The 22,497-nt window shown below is 50.3% G+C and overlaps 1 protein-coding gene across 1 annotated transcript in view; it reads left to right on the top strand.

Moving 5' to 3' along the window:
• The first annotated feature begins 2,161 nt into the window (after positions 1-2,161).
• The window catches only part of SEC14L5 (SEC14 like lipid binding 5), a 38,694-nt gene continuing 18,358 nt past the window's right edge, over positions 2,162-22,497 (top strand). The window contains exons 1-6 of the mRNA XM_032843763.1: positions 2,162-2,395; positions 3,119-3,233; positions 16,721-16,870; positions 17,202-17,333; positions 19,445-19,573; positions 20,222-20,414. Of these exons, the coding sequence (XP_032699654.1) occupies positions 3,171-3,233; positions 16,721-16,870; positions 17,202-17,333; positions 19,445-19,573; positions 20,222-20,414 (667 nt within the window). The 5' untranslated portion in view covers positions 2,162-2,395; positions 3,119-3,170. The remainder of the gene's footprint in view (positions 2,396-3,118; positions 3,234-16,720; positions 16,871-17,201; positions 17,334-19,444; positions 19,574-20,221; positions 20,415-22,497) is intronic.

The following is a 22,497-nucleotide window of genomic DNA, read 5'->3' as shown; positions in this document are numbered from 1 at the left end:
CTCTGCTCCTGGGACTCTTCCTGGCCCGCTCCCAGCATCTCCCACGCCCGCTCCTGCTCCCCCAAGCTGTCACCTTCCGTGGCAAAGGAGACACGTGTGTGGGTGGGTAGCCAAGATTCTGCCAGAACCGAAGGAAGTGAGTTGAAGTGGAAGCACGCCCACATCGGGGAGGGGCTCTGGCGAGCAGACCTCCCCCGCTTAAGAGCGCACCGCCGCCCCCTCAGGACCGATGTCTAGTCGGAGCACTCCAGGATTCTCGAGCGCTTGGAAGGACCACCGCGATCTGCCAGCCCGCACCACCAGACCTATCCACTTAGAAGAATCACTTGGGGAAGTTGTTAAACAGGCAGAATCCTAGACTCCTCTGAGCGGTGCCCGGGAATCTGCATTTTAGCTTGCACTCTGCTAAAAGAGTCTGAGGAGCTGGAGAGTTTGGGACAGACTGTTCCTCCCCATCTTTCTACGGGTAAACATTCTGCTCTGTGGTTACTTAATGCCTATTGAACCCCCTCCGTGCTGGAACAGCAGCTAAGTGTTAGTGCTCACAACGCTGCCGCAGTGACGCCTAGGGTTAAGCAGGCCAGTTTCCTTGCTGAGCCCCCGGGTACAGAGGAAACATCCCTGGACCAGCTCCCGCAGCAATTTCCCTTGGTGCGCGGACCCTGGAGTCGTGGACTGTCGTTTGCTGCCACCTTGTGGCAGAGATGGCGACCTTGCGCTCCATTTCTGTTCTTGGTAACTGTAATTGAAAGAATGCGCTGAGCGCCTACTGCGTGCCCGGTACCCAGTAAGGTCCTGGGGACCTGGGGGCAAATGAATAAGGCAGATATGGTCTCTGCTTCACGGAGCTCACAGTCTCCTGGGACAGTCAATAACGTACAAATAAATAAAATGAATGAATGAATGAATGAATGAATGATTACAGAGCGTAAAACATGCTAGAAAGGAAACGAACAAGGGCTGGTTATCGTAGGATGCAAAGGCCTATGTATTTGTAAGGCTATGTATTGCTCTCCTTGTCCAGGACTGTGCGCCACGCGAGGGCATGCGCATCTGTCTGATTCCCCTTTGTGAATGGGTGAAGTCACCCAGTGCTGGCACATGGTAGGTGCTCAGTAAATGTCCATTGAATGAATACATTTCAGGATGACAATGTTGCCCAGAGCCAGCCTGTTGGCTCTTCCAGGCCGAATAGATGGGGGGGGGGGAGGGCGCTTTGGAAGGGAGGCTTTTTCCCTAGGGATCTTGCGAGGGCTAGATGGGTTTGGGTATGAGCTAAAAGGAGATGATGGCCAAATGTCACCCTCCCTGGAAGGACCCAGTCCATCTTGTTTTAAATTGTACCTTCACTTCGTTCACTTTTTGAACGCTTTCCCTGCTTACTTTTTTCTCCTTGGTACATTTCACCCTCTCACATACTATATATTTGCCTTATTTATTTAATGTCTGGGCCTCCGGGAACGTAAGCTTCAGGAGGGCAAGGATTTGTGTAGGTGTGTTTTAGATTTTATTGACTTATTTGACACAGAGAGAGAGATCACAAGTAGGCAGAGAGGCAGGCAGAGAGAGAGAGGAGGAAGCAGGCTCCCTGCTCCCGATGCAGGGCTCGCTTCCAGGATGCTGGGATCATAACCTGAGCCAAAGGTAGAGGTCCAAACCAATGAGCCACCCAGGCGCTCTGGATCTTTGTTTTTTGTTCACTTAATGACTCTCTAGCACCTGGAAGGACTTGACGTTAATAGGTGCTCTGTAAACCTACGCGGAGTGATGAACGATGCTTGGGCGGGGCTTGGGGCAGAGCCTGTAGAGCTCAAGTAGTAGCCCATGGCAGGGGCGGGGCTCAGAGACTAGGCGACCCAGGTAATCAGTGCAAGAAGGTAAACCTTAAGGAGAGGGGAGGGGCTGGGCGGGGCAAAGGGGCAGAGCTAGACTGGGGGTGGAGCCTTGGGCGAGGTCTTCCCGGGGCTGGGCGGTTTTCGAGGCTGGGAGTCTTAGAAGAGGGACCAGTATAGGGGTGGGGCCTTCTGGAGGTGTGGCCAATCTGGAGAAAGGGCCGGGCTGGGGCGTAGTCAAACAGAGGAAAAAGAAGGGAAGGGCGGGGCTAAGGCTAGGGCGTGACTAGGGGTGGGGCCAGGCCAGGGGCGGGGCCAGGCCGGATTCTCCGCTGTCCCAGGTCCTGGAGCACTCCCTCCAGGCAGGTCTCGCTCCCGCGTACAGGCCCCTCCCTGGCTGGCCGGGCCCCAGGAAGCGCACGGCAGGACGCCCCAGGCTGGGCGGTCGCGGTTGAGCCTCGCCCCCGACGCTGCGCTCCGGGCCAGGCGTCTGCTGGGAGTCCCGGCGGACTCAGCTCCTTACTGCCTCCTGGGCTACGTCCCTGGAGACTCCGAGAGCCAGGGTGAGCGGGGCTGTGGGGGCCCGCGAGCATACGTGTGTGCGTGCATGTGCATACCGGTGTATGTGAGTGTGTGTGGACGTTTCTGTGCACCAGGGGAATTGTGTGCATGCGTGGAGTAGTCGGTAGGTGTGAGGTCCAGGGAACTGAGCGTGCGTGTGAAGTTGCATGTGTGTGCAAGAACAATCCCGTGTGGGAGGTGGGTCGTGCATGTGTGTGCTCGTGCGTGTGAGACAGAGACGGTGCATGTGAAATTTAGTGAAGACTGTGGGTATGTCAGGGTATCTTGGAGGAAAATGGGAGGGCATATCCAATGATACTTGGGGATCTATAGGGTAGGACGTCTGTGGCGAGCTGTGGGGTGCGTGGGTGGGTGATGAATTGTGGGAATATAAGAGTTGCAAACGTGTGTTTCCATGTGTGTGGCAGTGAGGGGTGCTGCTGAGGGCCCCAGTGCGAAGGGGTGGGGATGGAGGAAAGTTTGGGTACTGATTCGTCTTCGAGGGATGAGTGTGATCTGGAGCAGTGGGTAATGGACAGGGCAGGGGTCTGGGGCCTGGATCAGGGTAATCTGGTGATCACATCAACCTCCTCGCTTTGAGGGCTGGAGAAATGTGTGGGGAGAGCCTGAGGGGGCTGGGCTTGCCCCTTGCTTGGGGAAGCGGTGGGCGGGGTTCTTGCTTCAGGTGGAGGGAGCTGCTACCTTACCAGTCACCTGTCCCCCAGGCTCTGTGCTCACTCCTACCTGGGTGGCTTCTGTTGGCGCTCCTGTGAGAACATGGTGCAGAAGTACCAGTCTCCTGTCCGCATCTACAAGTACCCATTTGAGCTGGTCATGGCGGTGAGTGACCCTTGATTCTCCAGCCCCTTGTGTGATTGTTAGAGGGACACAGGAGGTCAGTTATGCAGGAATGAGAGGCAGCCCCTCAAGCTGAGAAGGAATTATTGAGCTGCTCCTCTGCTCTTGTGGGTAGAGCTTCTCACTAGTGACCCCTCTATCTGGCCATCCCAGCTTTCACCACAGCCTCTGGAATCCTTGCCCACTGACCAAATCACAAGATCTTCCTTTTTCTCCTCAATGAAGCGACCTATTCTCTCATCTCAAGGTCCTCTGATGGAAAACAAGGATATTGTGGCATGAGCCACTGCTGTCATTTTGTGTAATGCTAATAATAATAATAGTAATAGTAAATATACGAATGATGACAATGGTAGCAGCCATTCACTGAGGGTTTACAGAGCCAAGTCTTTACATACATTATCTCATTATTTCCATTTTACCTTCACTAAACCGAAGGTTTGGACGGGCGAAGGCGGCCCCAACTTCTGTGGCTGAGAAGAAGTAAAGCCAGGGCTCAGACCCAAGCAGGGAGTACTCCAGAGTCATGACTTTTACCACAACACCCCCATTAGAGTCCTCCTTCTGCTAGCACACCTCTTTTCCTTTCCCTCAAGGAATCTGAGAGGGTGCGAGTGTGTAGCAAGGACCGTCATTTTCAGGGTGGCTTCAGACCGAATCTATGTAAGTCAGGCAGCCAGTCAGTTGAAGGACTGGCATTGGCTCCCAGGCTCTTGGCTGGTGCAGGTGCTGTAAACAGGCCGATGTAGCTTTCCTTCTTGGGACCCTCCCTCTGCCTCTCAGAAGTCCCACTCCTTGGGGAAAAGGGGGCAATGCTATGGGATTGTGTCAGGAATGAATGAGAAATGTGTGATGCCTCTGGCCCAGTGCCTGGCACACAGTTGGCACTCACTAAACGTGGGTGTCCCAGCTAGTGCACCACACGGTGTTATAAATGATTGTATTGAAAGTGCAAGATATACTGGCATCCACCTGCGTCCTCCCCATCCCAGCCTGGCTGCCTTAACTTCAACCTTTGATTCAAGGACTTTCATATCAATTGGTACCTCTGTGGGCGTGTGTCCTGCCAGATCTATCTCTATATGTGTTTATAATCACATAATGGAATTTAGAGCATCTGAAGTCATTCATAGATGTAGTGCTGTTATGTGCAAAAGATTCCAGCGCAAGAGGCTGGGGCAGGGCTGGTGTTGACCAGCTGGGTGACCTTAGGCAAGTTACTTAACCTCTCTGAGCCTCCATTCCCCATCTCTAGATGAGGAGTATGTGGTTTCCAAATCCGGGCTTTGTGCCGTGGATTAAATTAGTCGATATATGTAAAGCTCCCGATGCAAGGTCTGGCACAGACCAAATGCTGTTACTGTTATGGTTGCTGCTGCGTGTGGCTGTGTGACTTTCCCTCATTGGTGATGAGGGTGGGATACCAAGGGATGATCAAGAGTCAGCAGCACTGGGTCCTTGCTACAGGTCTGCTGTGCTCTGGCTGTGTGCTGTTGAAAAGGCACTGAATTTCTCTGAGCCTTGGTTTCTTCGTTTGTGAAATGGGGATGATTATATGCAGTTCACAGGATTATCATGAGGACTCAAAGTCTTATAATATATAGGTTATAAATATATATGTTATATATTATAACATAGGGTAAGTGGGGGGTGGGAGGCAGGTGCCCCACATGGAGCTTGGTCCATACCAAACAGACAGTAGTTGGCAGCTGAATATAAGTACTTGTCCTCCGTCTAAGGCTCCAGGCAGCTCACATATTCTAAGACCCTAGGACTCATTCATTCATTCATTAAAATAAGAGAGCCACTGTCCCCACCCTTCTGGAACAGTCTAGGGACCTGTGGTTCTCTACCATGAAACTGAGAAAATAACTGCCACATGGAGAACTAATACTGTTTTATTATTGCCAGAGCTTAACAAATCTAAATTTAATTCAGTATATTTAGGATTCTCAAAATATTTACAATTATTGCACTTTAAAATAAAATGTGCTGGCTAAAGTCTCAAGTAAGTAGGTATTAATAAGACTAGTACAGTATTCACTTTGATTTTACTGGAGTAGGTTAAGCATATTTTGTAAGCTTCCTGTTTCATAAACAAGGCAGGACTCCCTTTACTCCCCTAGTTGTTAACAGTTTCTCGGTGTTCGTGCACAGGGGCTTGTGGGGACAGTAGGAGAGAAAGGTTTTCAGATACTTGTTATCTGTATCTGCATTAATTTATTTGTCTTTCTCAACTTGCCCACGTTTCCTCATCTTCCATACAATCCTAGTTGGTGAAAGAGCCCCAAACCTCTGCAAAGCCGCTTTGCCGAATGTTTACAAAACATCATTGTCCCCAAGATAGCTGCATAACTCAACATAACTTGCATGCTGTGTGGGCACAAAAGGGTTTTTCTGCACTTAATGTCCGTCTTTGTTTCTCAGCTAAACACTTGGCCTCAGTTTGGGTCAGATGCCAGGGAAGCGTCAGATGGACTCAGCTCTTCTCAGTGTTTCCGAGTGACCAGATGAGCTGGCCTCTGGTTTTCCTGTTTAACAAAACTGACTTGAGAACTGAAGCATTCCTTGCTTCAGAAGTCCACCGGCAATAAACACAAACGACTAAAACTGGGCTCAAGGAATTGGTTATGAAATAGCACTGAGCCAACCATTCTAGACAGAGCTTAAAAAATGACAAGAAAGCAATTTTTTTTTTCCTCTTTAAATTTCAAAAATTGAATCCAGGGAATGGGTGTCTCTCTCCTTGGGCTAAATTCCTTGATGTGAATTCTGTTTTTGAAGGGTGGACCTTTACTTTCTTCTTTCCTGATTGTATTCTGTGTTATTTGTTTCAAAACAATGAGCTCCTATTATCTTGGTAAACAGGGAAATCATTAAGACAATGGAGGTAGCTGTGAATCCAAGGTTGGAGAGGGTCTTTGGCTCCTTTGTTTGTGGGGTCCCAGAAGGTGGGGGGGGGATCTTTGTGCATAGAACACAAAGGCCATGTTTCGGACTTCAGACGGTGGTCCCTTGAGCATCGAAGGCCTCTCTCTGGTCAGCCTACAGCCTGCTGTGAATGGATTCCGGGTTATCCGGGCTCTCCTCCCAGATGGATGGTGGTGAAAAGCCCCGATCTATCAGCTGGGTCCCTGATCCAGTTTCTCAGCTGGAAAATGGAGGATAATAAAGCCTCCTCCTCCATCAAGAGTGAAAGTGAGGCTTAAACGAAGGGACCAGGGTGCCCAGACATGGCCAGGCATATTGTTCATGCTGGTGAAATATTATTTAGTTTTTTTTTTTTTTTAAGATTTTATTCATTTATTTGACAGAGATCACAAGTAGGCAGAGAGGCGGGGGCGGGGGTGGGGTGGGGAGTGGGAAGCAGGCTCCTTGCTGAGCAGAGAGCCCAATGTGGGGCTCATCCCAGGAGCCTGAGATGACCTGAGGTGAAGGCTGATGCTTAACGACTGAGCCACTCATATGCCCCCCGAATTTGTATTCTCAATCTTGAACTCTGCCATTTCTCAGAGCTGAGGATCTCCACTCCTCACTGGGGTATCATCTGAGCCCAGTGAGTGGTCTGGCAAGGATCGTTACCACCAGGACTGCGTCCCCAATGCCTGTACTCTATCAGGACCCCACAAAGGGGAGCACACCAGGAACCGACAGATCCTGGCCTGCTGGAGGGGGCAGCTGATGCTGACAGCCTGGCAGTGGTTACCTACCAAACCCTCTCTGTGCCCAGCTCTTGAGGCCCGCTCAGAGGCGGGAACATTCATGGGTGGCTTAGGACAACAGAAATCTAGAGGCCTGAGGTCCAAGACGAAGCCTGTGCTGCAGCCACACGTTCCAGATGCTGGCGCTGATGTTCCGTAAACACCTGTGTGCCAGCGGTCACAGCAGCTCCAGGAATAACAGGGCTGCCTCTTGTCCCGGCACTGCCCGGGGATCCCAGTAGGGCTCCAAGGCCCCGTGACTTCAGCTCATCTCAGATTCTGCAAATCTAAAGAAGGAAGATGGCTTGGAGTAGAATTTCCTTAGCAATAGGCTTTTCACACAGAGGAAGGGTTACGGAGGTGAGAGCTGTCGTCAGCAATGAAGTGTTAAAATATTTAAAAACCTGGTCTTTTGTCTTGATAAACAGCTTGTAATTTGGCAAATGGGTTATTAATCAGGAGCAACATCGAGAGGTAAACCCTGGCACCTCAGGCCAGGGCAGTTACAGTTGGACCCGTTGTTATGGACCTAGTTTTAATAAAGCAGCAGGGGCCTTATTTAAATGAGTTTAAATTAGTTCCCTGGAGCCCATCATCTGATCCTGTTGCTAACAGATTAAGGGAAGCGACATGTTCCGTCCTGGATTGCTTACAGGGACCTGACGCGTTCTGATTTGGTCTGGGAGAACAGAAGCGATCCAGTGCCCAGCAAAGTGATCTCACGATTTCAGAAGCAAATTTTAGGTCCTCACTCATTAGTTTATGCAGATATTAATTCACACATGTGCTCGTGTGTGCATCCTACAAATATTTATTGCATTTCACTGTGTGCTGGCAGCATGCTAGGTATAAGGGCTACAACAGAGCAGATTCCTAGCACGTTATGAAACGCATCATGATTCTGTTCATTTGCTTCCTTGCTTGTTTATAGGGGCCTTTCTCATTAAAGTAAGCTTCAGGAAGGTGGGGACTTTGTTTATCTTGTTCTGGTTCTCTGACACCATCCCTTCCTGCCCTCATGGAGCTTGCAGTGGGGTCTCTGTGTGTGTGTGTGTGTGTGTGTGTGTGTTTCTGAAAGAGAAAGGGAGAGAGACAGAGAGAGGAACCAGGCAAATGCTATGTAGAATGATTCCTAATAGGGAATACATCGGGTGTTATAGGAACAGCTAAAGGTCTTTTAGGTCCTTCAGGCTGAGCCTTGCCAAGGGCAGGAGGGTCCACGGTGTGCAAAGAAGGAGACGTTCTCTCTGAAGAAATAAATGTGGCTCCTTTGGTTCCCAGTGTGAGTTAGAAAGTGATTGCCAGGGTCAGTTTGTCTGTTCAAGGACCTTGGGAGCTTTGGAAGGCTTTAAGCATGAGTGACATGATCAGATTTAGGGTTTAAGTGGATTGGAGGGGGTTTTCCATCCCAGAGGCCAGAAGAACCAAGCAGAGGTGACAGAGGCTGGGCACATTCCTGACACACTTGAAAAATCTAAAATAGTGTTTCCCTCCCATTGAGATCCTGACATACCACTGCTAAATGTCAAGACGCTCTGGGCCGGCCTCTCTGCCTCTCAGTCCCTTCCCTTGAACTATCAAGGGCACCAGCTGATCCTGGAAGTTTGTGGGCACAGAGTGTATTCAGAGGAGGAAAGTTTCCTCCACCCTGCTCCCCATGCGTAGGTGAGAATCCACAGTAGATTTTTTGTGCAGTTGCCGGGTGGGGCGGCCCGGCTGTGTGTGTCCCCGCCTCCCCCGCCCAGTGCTGGAGAGGCCAGGCATTCTGAGGGTGTCACCTCCCAAGGCAGAGACACAGTCCTGGTGGCCGGGGCAGAGGGACATCCAAATCCAATTTGTGCAAAGAAGGGATAGAATAGGAACAAATAATACCTATGCTCCACTAACAGTCCCCCATACCCCAGGAAATTGAAAAGCAGGCAGAAGTGTTCCCTGGCACCTTGTCTGGGGCTGATTTACTGGCCAAGAGCGGCGGTTGCATGCCTTTCATGACCACAGACGGGAGCTACTCAGGCATTTATTCACCGTGCGGTGGGCACCTGCAAAGATTCAGCTCCGTGCAGGCGGAGGGTAAACAGCCACACACGGGCACAGTTTACCCACTGAGCCTGCCACAGCGCCCTGGCAGGTGCAGACAGAGCCCGCCCACGGGGAGATGGGGGTCCTCTACTGTTCTACCTGTCCTTCAGGTAGATCTATGTCCATGGTTCCAACTTCCTGCTTTCTTTCCCCAACACCTGCTCCTCCTTCCCTCCCAGCCTCCTTTCCTTCCTTCCTTCCTTCCTTCCTTCCTTCCTTCCTTCCTTCCTTCCTTCCTTTCTTCCTGCAGCAAATATTGGCCGGGCTTCTGGAGCATCCCAGGTGTTGTACCAGGGCACTGGGGAATCCATTGGTGAAGGAAACAGACATAGAGACAGAGATGTTGACTGAAAACAAACACACAGACATGGTATTCTACTCCAAATAACAGTCAACATTCCCGGCAGGGCTATAAACCACCCAGGAGATGGCTTACTCTCCTCCCCCCTAAAAATTATGGTAAAATATACATAATGCGAAACGTCCCATTTTAGGTGTACAGTTTAGGTGTACAGTTCCACTCAGCATGAAGCACATTCTCAGTGAGGTGCAGCCCTTACCACCATCCATCCCCAGAACTCTTTCGTCTTCCCAAACTGACATTCTGCCCCCATGAAACACCAGCTCCCCATCCCTCCTGCTCCTCCCAGCCCCTGACGTCCACCCTTCTACTCTCTGCCAGCCAACGAATCTGACTATTCCAGGGACCTCATACAAGTGGAACCGTGGAGTATGTGTCCTTTCGCATTGGGGTTCTTTCACTGAGGGTGATGTTTTTGAGGCTCAGCTATGTTCTAGCAGGTGTCCGTGCTGCCTTCCTTTATATGGCTGAGTCATATTCCACTATATGGATGGGCCACCATTCGTTTATCCATGCATCTGTCCGAGGACACTTGGGATGTTTCTACCGTTTGGTTACTGTGCCGGATTCTGTACAAATATCTGTTCAAGTCCCTGTCAGTTTCCTGTCGTCCATTTAAAAAAGTCTACAGCATCGTGTCTGGCACTGTGCTTGGGACCTTAACCGTATTATCTGCGTTTAATCTTTACCGTAGTCCTCATGAAGGAGGTATCACTATCATTCTCATTATCTTCTCTCTCTCTCTCTCTCTGTGTGTATCTCTCTCTCTCTCTTTTTTTTTTTTTTTTGAGGGAACTGTGTCTCAGAGAGGTTAAGTCAAGGGCAGAGGCAGCGTCTAAACCCCGTGCTTTGCTTCTGCCCAGACCCACCCACCCAAACCTTGCCCCTTCGCCATGTCCCGGTGCCCTGGCTGCGGGATCCTTCTGCCCCTTTGTCCCCATTTTTGTGTCTTCTGAGCTGGCTTTGACCAAAATAGCAGCAGGTTGTCCAGCTACAGGACCCTCTGGGCATACCTGTTCTTATAGATTGTATACAGCAGTCAAGAGGCTCCAGTGGTGTGTTGAACTGGTTCTACCAGGCCTCCTACCCTTCATCAGCTGGGGTGACACTGCTGCCGTCACCAGTCGTCACTGACTGGTGTCTCATCCCCCAAGCTCTAGCTATGCAACTTGTCCAAAGTTGGGGTGGGGGGGTCCGGACAGTAGAATATGCTTCAACTGCGAAAAGGAATGAGGCACTGACACCTGCCACGATGTGGATGAACCTTGAAAACATGATGCCAAAAGAAACCAGATGCAAACGGCCACATACTATGATTATTCCGCTCCCATAGAATGTCCAGAAAAGGCAAATATGCAGAGATTGACAGTGGGTTAGTGGTTGCCTGGGGCTGGGGTGGGGGCACTAGCGGTTGACTGTAATGGGTAGGGAATTTCTTTTCAAGGTGTTGACATGTTCTGCAATTAGGTGATGTTGATGGATGCACAACTTTGTACTAAAACCCACTGAATTGAACACTTTAAAACGGTGCATTTTAGGGGCACCTGGGTGGCTCAATCGGTTAGGCATATGCCTTTGGCTCAGATTATGATTCCACAGACCTGGGATCGAGTCCGCATCAGGCTCCCTGTTTAGCAGGGAAGCCTGCTTCTCCCTCTGCTGCTCCCCCTGCTTGTGCCCTCTTGCTCTCTCACTCACATAAATAAATAAAATCTTTTTTAAAAGGGTGCATTTTATGGTATGAGAATTCTATCTTGGTTTTACAAAAAGTTGGGGGAGCTGAGAGGATTGATCCTCGTCCGTCCTGGGGCCTCCCAGGCTTGCAGGAGGCAGGTGGGGGTCATTGAAGAAGGCTCCTGAGGAGTATGACGGGAGGCGTGTGCCTTGTGTGATGTCACACAGTGCTCAGTGCCCCGAATCCAGCCTGCAGCATGGAAAGGGAAGGCAAAGTACTGGGCCAGAGTACGTCAGTGCAGTTTGGATCTTCTTTCCATACTCTTGGTAGAAGGTTTGGGGTAAGAAGCTTCCAGCTTTTTTTGAATTTGCATGAGGAAGGGCAGGAAGGAAGGAGGGATGAGGGGAGGAGGCGGCAGCTGTCAAGTGATTAGCAGAAATAGCTTTTCTGTACTTTATAGAATCTCACTCTTTTTTAAAATTTAAATTTATTTAACAAATGCTTATGTAGCACGAACCATGTGCCAGGCACTGTTCTCAGCACTTTACAAAAACGGACTCCTTGATTCCACCCCCCCCCCACATCCCACAACTCAGCAAGGTAGCCACTTTCCTTATTCTCCTTTTAACAATGAGTACATTAAGGAACGGAGAGTTCCATGACTCGTTCAAGGCCATACAGCTGGTAAGAAGCAGAGCTCCAGAGTCCGTGCCCTTAATGGGTATGGAATGCTGTCGTTCACTCATTCACCACGCAAATGCCCACTGAGTGTTGGCTGTGCCGTTTTGACAAGCCCCAGAGATTTGGTGGGAGGGGGATAAACTCACTGCCAGGGGCCGATGACTTCTTGTCAGCAGCTGTGACGCACAGATGAAGGAAAAGGGTACAACCAGGTGCTCACTGGGAGTGAATCACTCCACTTTACAGATGAAGGGAGACTAGGGGACATGCCTAAGCTCAAGGTTACCCAGCTGAGGATAGGCCGGTCTGGCTAGGAGTCCAGATGCCCATCTCCACATGCTAAGTGTGTCACTGTGGATTTTTACAGGATGGAGGCCCATGGGAAGCAGTCAACGGAAGTTTCCACTGGTCTCTGCCTACCCCAGCTGCAGCCCTGCATGGGCGGGATCTGGGCCTTGGACCAGCTTCCTTTCTGAGTGAGGAGGCTTGGGTGTCCCTCTCTAGCCACCTGGCAGAAGGGCTGTAACCGAATCCTTCTGCTACCTTGTGTTCCTTGGGGGCGGGGGTGGTTGGGGGGGAGCAGACCATGAGCTTGTTCAGCACAGGGAAGCTCAGGCGTGATTTGTGGGGACAGGAGCCCATGGGGAGGATCCTGTGGACTGCTCCGTCCTGTAAGACCCTGCGATTTGCCAAAGGCAAAGGTGCCCCTGACTCACAGGTTTTAGGCCAGCAGGACTCAGCATTTCCAAACTCTTGACGCTTGGGACGCTTGACCGCTGACAGGTGGGACAGGGTGGTTCAGGGCTGGGGTCTGGGTCAAAAGGGCCTGTGCTCCAGCCCCACAACTTACTGACTGTGTGACGCCTTCCAGAGCCTCAACTTGCTTATCTGTAAAATGGGGAAATACTAGTTTCCCTCTTGGAGCACTGTCCAAAGAAACAATGCAGTTGGCATCCCATAAATGTCAATAGCAACAGTGCCTGACCCTGGGCCTCACAACTTGGGGACTCTCCAGCAGGAGGTACAGCACTGGGAGGGACTCTTTATTTAGGGACCTCTGCCTTCCAGCTGGGACCTAGCTCTGACTGCTCCCTGCCCTAATGCCTGGCCTTGCCCCATCATTGCTACTTGAGAAAGGTAGCACCTTCCCTTTCAGGGTCAGGGAAAGTTGGGCCCAAGCAGCCTCTGCTGCTGAGCAGCCCTCCACCCTCCACCCTCCACAGTTATCTGGAGGCTCCAGATGGAGCTCTTCTAATTAGGGGTTTGTTACAACAGGAAGTCAGTCCCGGTTGGATTCTCAGGCTCCATGGCCTGTCATTGCCCTCCTGGGACACCTTTCTTGGGGCTTTTTGGGCCATCGACAAGTTTAAATATTTTTCTCTTTGCTTGTGGACATTTATTAGTCCTACTGTGTGCCAAGAACTGAGACAGACATGCATGAGGTTAGGGCTGTGGAAAAGCACGTAGCCCAGGCCTCTGGCACACCACGTGCGAGCTAGGATATGGCTAAAGGGTGCGATAAATGGTATCAAGGAAATGAATAGGCTAAAAGGACAGAATAGGGAAAGAGGCAGCCTTGTAGGGGAGAAGGTGGGGGAAAGATGTCCCAGGAGAGGGACCAGCACAGATGAATTCCTGAAGCCAGAGCATCTCCTTAGCCCCTGACCCAAGTCTGTTAACCCTCTTGAAGACCCAGTTACTCAGTCCTCCTTCCTCCTTCCTCCTTCCTCCTTCCTCCTTCACTGTCAAGTAAACTGATTAGTGACCCAGGGAAAGAGAACAGCTCGTGCAAAAGTCCTGTGGTGGGAACAGATGGTACGTGCATTAGTGTCCTGGGGCTGACATTTAAAAGTACAACAAACTGGGTGGCTTAAACAGAAATTTGTACCTCACAGTCTCAAGCCTAGAAGGCTGAAATCAAGGTTTTGGCAGGATCAGTCCCTTCTGAGGGCTTAGGGAGAATCTATTCCATGCCTTTCTACTAGCTTCTGGTGTTGCTGGTGATCTTTGGCATTCCTTGGCTTGTAGAGGAATCACCCAGACCTGTGCCTTCATTGTCACATAGTGTTTTTCCTGTATGACTGTGACCAAATTTCCCCTTTATATAAGGACACAACAGCTGTATTGGATTAGGGGTCTTCCCAGCCTCACCCTCCCCAAGTATGACCTCTTCTTTTTTTTTCTTTCTTTTTTAAAAGATTTTATTTATTTATTTGACAGAGATCATAAGCAGGCAGGGAGGCAGGCAGAGAGAGGAGGAAGCAGGCTCCCTGCTGAGCAGAGAGCCCAATGGGGCTTGATCCCAGGACCCTGGGATCATGACCTGAGCCGAAGGCAGAGGCTTTAACCCACTGAGCCACCCAGGCGCCCCAGTATGACCTCTTCTTAACTAATTTCATTTACAAGGATCTATTTCCAGATAAGGTCACATTCAGAGAAACTAGGTAGGACACATGAATTCTGTCGGTGTTGGGGGAGACGGGGATTGGCACACAACTAAACCCATAAAAATGAGTTCTAGAAACAGCAAGGCTGGCATGGCTGGAGCAGAGTGAAGGTGGCTGGTGGCAGAGATTGCCTGGGGCCTGGTGGGCCACAGTGTGGAGTGTGGGACATGTTCTGGGCATCTAGGCCTGCTCTGAGTATGTCATTTCATCTGGGAAGCAGGAGAGACTGTAGAATAATTCGAGGGAGTGCAGAAACTCGGAGGCAGTGTGGCCATGGGCGAGTAGAGGCTGAAGGACTGAGGGTAGAGAAGGGGGAAATCGGCACTGCTCGGCCCTGGGTTTAATGCCTGGCTGTTTCCCAGCTGCCCAGAAGAACAAATCCTTCCTGAGGGAATGGGGACTGTGCCACGCTGGGATTCAAATCCAGGTTTACAGTTTTCACTGTGTGACCTTGGGTAAGTTACTTAGCCTCTCTGCATTTCAATTCTTTCATTTGTCAAATGGGGATGCCACCCCATTTCACAGATGAGGAAACAGAGACTCACAAGGCCACTCATTGAGAAAGTAGCAGAGACATGAACTGAGCCTGTTGATTCTGAAACATGCATCCCTTTCCCTCCACATACTTTCAGAAAATGTCAGCATCCCTCCTCCTATCACGGAGGTGAGCCCAAGCCGGCCCCTCTGGCTCCCTCCAGCATTTAGTGAGAAGGGATTACTCAGATATGGCTGGTAGGGAACTGTCTGCAGTTCTTGCAAACCCGTGTTCTGTTGTCGTTTGAGCCTTGTTGCCTGGAGAATGAAAATTCTGGTTGCTTTAAATGAGCCAGGCTCTGCATTAAGTAGCCAGCCTGGTTTCATACTCTGGGAGGCAAACTTGGTATGTACCCATTTTCTAGATGGTGAAAGAGGAGGAAAGCACTTGCCTCTGTTGGGAGGAAGTGGAGCTGGGCCTCACACCCCCTTGGCTGGCCACCACCATGGGATCGGGATTGGCCCACTCTGCAGTGCAGTTCTGTCCTCAGTGGGCAAATGCTAGCTCCGCTGGGGAACAAGGGCTCCTTATTCCAACCCTGCCGTGTCTGTTCTGTCTGTACAAGGCAACCAGGCTCAACATATGGCAGGAAGACACACTGGGCTGGCCTTGTGGGGCCTGGGGTGACATCAAGGGCACCGGGCACCGTTCCATTTCTTCTTGCCCCTCCCCCGCTCTGCCCTTAGGAGCTGGGAGGAGCCCTGAGGGATGGGGGAGGAGGTGCTGTCCTCAGATGCCTCCCTATTTTTGGAGCTGCTTTGATCCCGATTGCCTGGCACGTGGGCTGTGACAGGCGCCTGGAGCCGACCCCACTTGGATACAGTCAGCCATGGATGTGGGCTTACCCCACCGTGGCTCTTGCCCTGGCATTTCCGGAACTGGGCACAGACTCCCGTCCTCCAGTCTGGATGCCTTTTATTTCTTTTATTTCTCTAACTGCCAGGGCTGGAACCTCCAGGACAGTGTCGAGCAGACTTTGCCAGAGGAGACATCCTTGCCTTGCTCCTCATCTCAGAGGGGGACGTATTCCGTCTTTTGGCAATGGGTATGATTTATCAGGTTGGGGTATTTCCCTGCTAGTCTTCGTTTGTTCAGTGCTTTTGTCGTGAAGAGGTGTTGGATTCTATCAAGTGTTTTTTTTTTTTTTTTCCCTGAAAGATGCCTTCTTTTAAAACGCCCCAGGCAACCCACGCTTCCTTCTGAGGATGAAATCTCAAATGCAGAGCCAAGGAGTGATCTGTTAAATCATTGTTTGTGCACTTGTGTGTTAGTCTCTGAAACAGGTATTAAAATGATGTCTTGTTGGTCAAACAGCAGGGGTCACTGCTCTTAGGCCAGGAATTCAAGTTTCTGCTTTTTTTTTTTCTTTTTTAAATTATTTATTTATTTTTTTAAAATAAGCTCATCTGCCAGGTAAGCATGTTTTTGTTTTTTTTAAAGATTTTATTTATCTATTTGACAGATCACAAGTAGGCAGAGAGTCAGGCAGAGAGAGAGAGGTGGAAGCAGGCTTCCTGCTGAGCAGAGCATCGGAAACGGGGTGGGGGGTGGGGGGGGGCTCCATTCCAGAACCCTGGGATCATGACCTGAGCCGAAGGCAAAGGCTTTAACCCACTGAGCCACCCAGGCAACCGTGTTATCTTTTTTTTTTTTTTTTTTAAGATTTTATTTATTTATGCGACAGAGAGAGACAGCGAGAAAGAGAGAACACAAGCAGGGGGAGTGGGAGAGGGAGAAGCAGGCTTCCCGCTGAGCAGGGAGCCCCATATGGGGCCTATCCCAGGACTCTGGGATCATGACCTGAGCTGAAAGGAAAGGCAGACGCTGCTTAAGGACTGAACCTTCCCAGGCGCCCGGCCTTTCTGCTCCAGTAAATGAGACAACAGCCCAGCAGGAGGGAGGAAGGTTGAGCTCCAGGCCTCAGCAGCCGCGCTGTGGGCCCCTCTGGGGCCACCAGCCCCCTTGGCGCTCACTCCCGCTCTGCCTCCAGGCCTATGAGAAGCGCTTCCCCACCTGCCCGCAGATCCCCGTCTTCCTGGGCAGCGAGGTCCTGCGCGAGTCCCGCAGCCCGGATGGGGCGGTCCACGTGGTGGAGCGGAGCTGCCGGCTGCGCGTGGAGGCCCCACGGCTGCTGCGGAAGGTGAACGGGGAGGAGGGTCCCAGGGGCTGGGGGAGGGGCGCAGAGGAGAGTTCTGGGGTGGGGGACCTGGGGGCGGGTTCAGGTGGTGGACGGAGTTTGTGGGAGTGTAGGTGCCAGTACGGGGCGTCCTGGGACTGGGGGCAGTGGGGTCTGGGTTGAGGTCTAGTCTGAGAAGGACCAAGGCCTAGGGGCTGATTGATGGGCTGGGAACTAGGGTGGGTAGGCGCCCGGGGTCTCAGGGTCTGGGGGTGGAGGGCCAGCTGGTGGGGCAAGGCCAGGTCTCCGCGAATCTCCATGTCCTGCGGGCGCCGCCATGGCCCTTCCCTTGCAGATTGCGGGCGTTGAGCACGTGGTCTTCGTGCAGAGAAACGTGTTGAACTGGAGGGAGAGGACCCTGCTTATCGAAGCCCACAACGAGACCTTCGCCAGCCGCGTCGTGGTCAATGAGAACTGCAGCTACACAGTGAGCCTGTGTCCCGCCCTTCCCCCTTGCACCAGCTCAGCATGCCCCCTCCTCTGCACAGGGGCCTTGTCCTTTACACGTCTAGGACACCAGGTTTCCATCTGCAATTCAGATGCACAGCTGATACTTTGTTGTTTGTTTAAGTAGTGGCAAGTATTGCTTGGGACACTTAACAAAATATTATTCATTGTTTATCTGAAATTCAAATGTGGCATCCTGTATTTTGCTGGCGAAACCTGGCAACCTGCCTCCCCCTTCCTCTTTTTTTTTTTTTTTTTAAGATTTTATTTATTTAGTTGACAGAGAGACAGATCACAAGTAGGCAGAGAGGCAGGCAGAGAGAGGGGGTGGAAGCAGGCTCCCCGCTGAGCAGAGAGCCCAGGACCCCCGAGATCCTGACCCCAGTCAAGGCAGAGGCTTAATCTGAGGCACCCAGGTGCCAACCCCGCTTCCTCTTCTCTCTCTCCTTTCCTTCCTCCAAGAAATGCACCCTCATTTACAGTTTCTCCATCTGTTTTTAAGTGGGGTTAATGCACCTACCGCATGGGTTGTGTTGAGGGTTAAAGGAAGTAAATTATCCAAACCCCTTAGAAGAGTGCCTGGCACATACCAAGCCCCGTAGGTGTGTTATCTTGTAATATAATTAAGGGTCGTTCGTATTATTCTTCAGTACACACTGACTGGGTGCCTACTATGCGCCAGAGCACCTGGTGGTGGACTAGTCTGCTTGACTGTTGGGCTCACGAAAACTCCCATTCCAGTGGGAGACAGATAAGGGAAAAAAGTCAACATATACTTACAACGTTGTCACAAGTGCTAAGAAGGGAGCCAGCAGGCAGGATGAGGGAAGGGAAGGGGACAGGTACTCTCTTACGTACCAGTGTCCCTTAGGCCTCTCTGAGGAGGAAGCTGAGAGCTGACAGATGAGAGGACTGGGAACAGAGTTCTGGGGCAGGAACAGCCTATGCGAAGAGCCTGGAGTGGATGAGTAAAGTCTGGGGATAGGGGCCTCCAGAGGGTGGAGGGAGGGAGGAGTCTGGAGGCATTTGCTGGGATGCAGGCCAGCTCTGCCACTTTCTTGCTGAGTGATGTTGGGCAAGTTGGTTCCCCTCCCTAGGCTGCCTCTGAGGTTTCTGCCAGGGGGACCTGCCTCATCTGGTCCTGGCAGGAACAAATGAGATTTTGTAGGTGAAGCCCCCTTAGCCTCTGCTAGATTCCAAATGGTGGTTCTCATGATGATAAGTCCGACATCGTAACTATAGTGCATTAGAGGTGTTTCAGGGGGAGCCTCCTCCGTAGCAGGGCACTGCCTTGTTCATCAGTCTGGTCCCCAGCACTTGGCGTTGGTGCCTTGTAGACAGCAGGTATCCAGTAAATGCCCATTGCTTTTTCCTTCCATATTTTCAAATCCTCTTGGGGTCCCCTGGAAACTGGGCCCAGGATGTTCAGATGCTTACCTGTAGGAAAGTGCGGGTGGCAGTTTTTAATGAATCGTTTTTAGTGCACTCTTTCTCAGAGTGAGTTCGGCCCACAGCTGAATCAGCATCACCAAGGCTGCTTGGGAAATGCAGGTTTCCAGGCCATGCCCTGGACCCATTCAGCCCAGACAGCTGCATGTTTAGCAGACTCCCCGCTCATGTTTCTGCCCACGGAAGTCTGAGAAGTACTAAGCCTGGGCCTGCACAGTCGCTGTGTCAACAAAGTTTGCATATATATATAGATATATGTATATTTTTTAAATAATACATATATATAACACATACTTTAAAATATATACCTAAAATATATACTAATTATGTTTAACTTGCTTATATATATTTAAATATTAAATATATTACTCATTTAAAGATATCATTCTGTAACAGTTTTTAAGGGAGAGGCATGCACATACCAGACCCACTTTCTCCGGTCCCCTCATGAGAAGGCTCTTTGTTCTTTAACACTTTGCATTGTTCTCTGAGCGAGGCTGCTGCCCCTCCCCCTGCCCTAGGAGCTCCACCCCCCCAGGTGCTGTCTGCTATATGCTCTGGCTGGGCCAACAACACCAAGAGTGGGGGGTGGCGTGGTATCCCCACTCTGGGACCTTATCATCACTCCTGCCTGGCTTTCAGGTCCACCCTGAGAATGAAGAGTGGACTTGCTTTGAGCAGTCTGCCTCGCTTGACATCCGGTCCTTCTTTGGCTTCGAAAGTGCCCTGGAGAAGATTGCCATGAAGCAGTACACAGCCAATGTCAAGAGGGTAAGAGGCAGGCTCCTGGGTCAGTCACAAGGAGGAAGGTACACAGACCTCAGAGCCAGCCATCCTGGTTCAAAACCCGCTCTGCCACCCGACAACCCAAGTGACATCGGGCAAGATGGATCCTTAACTTTCCTTGGCTTCAGTCTTCTCATCCATAGAATGGGTATCCTAATAATGCCCATAACACACAAGATAATGAGTGGAAACCACCCGGCCGGGAATGGAGACACCATAATCATTATCCTGAAGCTCTGTGATGTTTGGGGCTTGTGCAGTGAACTTGGGACAGAGGAAGGGCTTTCTCTGGTGCTTTGCCCCAGTTGATTGCTGCATAAAGATCTCAGGACCCGTCCCTGAGGAGACGGGTAATGAAATAGATGAAATTCATTTTAACAGTATATTTTATCCAACGTATTATCCAGAGAAAACATATTAATGAACTCTCTTATGTATTTTTGTTCAACACTAACTCTTGGATTTCCAGTTTGTATTTGACACTCGTGGCACGTCTCTGTTCGGACCGGCCACATTGCAACTTCTCGATAGCCACACGTCAGGGTCGGGACGGCAGGCAGGTGGGCGTGACACCCAGGCTGATGGGCTCACCTGCCCTGGTGCTCATGTGCCTCTGATCTCTCTGGCTTCCAGGGGAAGGAGGTGATTGAGCATTACCTGAACGAGCTCATCTCCCAGGGCACCTCTCACATTCCCCGCTGGACGCCTGCCCCCGTCCGAGAGGAGGACGCCCGCTCTCAGGCTGGCCCGAGGGATGCTGGCTCCCTGCAGGCTGACAGGCCCAGCAGCACCCCAGGCCCTGTTCCTGAGATGGTTCTTACCGAGGGTAGGTCCCTGCGGCGGATGCCAGCTGGCCAGATCTCTGCCTTTGGCCACCCCTTCCCCCCTGCCAGCCACCCAGTCCCCGGAAACCTGCTTAGGGTTTGCTCACTCCGTGGGAGGAGAACTGCTGCGCGTCCCCTTGGGAACGGGTCTGGGACCTGGAATGAGTCAGCTTCCTCCCTTTCCCCAGCTTCACCCTCTTTCCCTTCCGGCCCAAGAGTCAGAACTGGTTTATTTCTAAATCAGGAATTGACCTGATCTAGTGCCTCAGGGTTGCCCTTTTCTCCTTTTGTTGTTGTTGTTGTCGTCTGTTACTATTTTTAATTATAGGCGTAAGGCATGATGATGGTAGGGAAAAAACCTCAAATTTCTTGGAAGATGTAAATTAGGAAGTAAGACTCACTCCTTTCTTCTCCCTCGAGGCCATAATAGTTTTGTGCTCATAATTCCTGAAACTATCTAGGCATTTATACGTACATAATATGTACATAATACATACACACACATGCATACACAGGCAAGCAGACGTGTATAACTTATATGTTGAATGAGTGAAAGCATGTTATACATTCTACTGGATGTTTTGCTTATTTTCAATTCCTGATGTTGCTTGAACAGTTTTCTGGATCTGTCTCAGCACCTTGCAGTATTTTACAGTGTAGTTGGGCCCTACCATAACTTAACTTATTAATAAACATGTATTGATTATTGATTATTTTTAGTTAATTTAGCTTATCCTTTATTAATAGATATTTAGGTTTCTGGTTTTTTTTTTCCACTTAAAAATATAAATAATATATCTTTCTACTTAAGGTTGTTTTTATATTTATATGAGCATATAGGTAGCATACTTTTTTTTTTTTTAATTTCCAGAGAGAGAGAGAGAGAGAGAGAGAATGAGAGTACAAGCAGGGGGAGCAGCAGACAGAGGGAGAAGTAGACTCCCTGCTGAGTAGGGAACCCAATGCGGGACCCCATCCCAGGATCCTGGCATCATGACCTGAGCCGAAGGCAGATGCTTAACGACTGAGCCCCCCAGGCATCCCATAGCATAAAATTTTTTAAGTTGAATTGTTGGGTCAAAGGTTATATGCAGACAAAATTTTGGCTGATTTACCAATTAGGCCTACAAAGACATTGTACTAATCAATGTTCCCCCCAAAAGGGCATAGCTGTGTCTGTTCCTGACCTCACTCCAGTTCCCCACGAGACTGTGCCTGGGTGGCTCTGTTGGTTAAGTGTCTGCCTTCCACTCGGGTCATGATCCCGGGGTCCTGGGTTCGAGACCTAAGTTGGGTTCCCTGCTCAGTGAGGGAGTCTGCTTCTTCCTCTCCCTCTGCTTCTCCCTCTGCCTCTGCCTCTCCCTCCGCTTCTCCCTCTGCCTCTGCCTCTCCTTCTGTTTCTCCCTCTGACTCTCCACCCCTCCCTGCTCGTGTACTCTCTCTCTAATAAATAAATACAGTCTTTAAAAAATAGGAACTGAAAGCAAACAGTGACCACTGGTAGACGAGTAGGGCCAAATATTATTTTCTTGTTCTTAGTGACTCTGTATTGCTTTTTTGTGAATCTCTGTTCTTGTACTTTTTTATTTTCCTATTTGCCCATTGATTTCTTACTGCTTTGTAAGAGCTCTTTGTACTGAAGGCTATTAGCCCTTTGTCATATTTTAAAACTTTTGTTGACATGGGAAATGTTCACAATATAATGTTAAAATAAAAAAAAAAAATCCCTAGGACTCAAAACCACACATACTCCATGAATTCAGTTTTAACCACACGCATTTGTGTTCATGAAGATTCGGTCTTTCCTTGGAGGCCACTGAAGTGTAGGGCTTGGCTTTCTTTGACCTGTGCCATGTAACCAATAATATATCTGGGGCAGTGTTTAGGGAGAACAAAATTCATTCACTCAACAAACATTTATTCTGTACCAATTGTATATGTACTAGCTGGCTACTGGGGTACGTGCACTTCTAAAATATTTAAAAAATTAAAACTTCTGCCCCTTCTTGTGCACATTGTCTGGTGGTCACGCCCTGTGCCCTCCTCATTTTGCACCAGGCTTTTCCTCCCTTGTCCGTCTGTGCT

Source organism: Lontra canadensis, unplaced genomic scaffold (genome assembly GCF_010015895.1).
Source record: "Lontra canadensis isolate GAN:19392208 unplaced genomic scaffold, GSC_riverotter_1.0 scaffold143, whole genome shotgun sequence".
Taxonomy (NCBI): Eukaryota; Metazoa; Chordata; class Mammalia; order Carnivora; family Mustelidae; genus Lontra; species Lontra canadensis.
The sequence above is the reverse complement of the archived record's forward strand: the minus strand, read 5'-3'. Positions and strand labels throughout refer to the sequence as shown.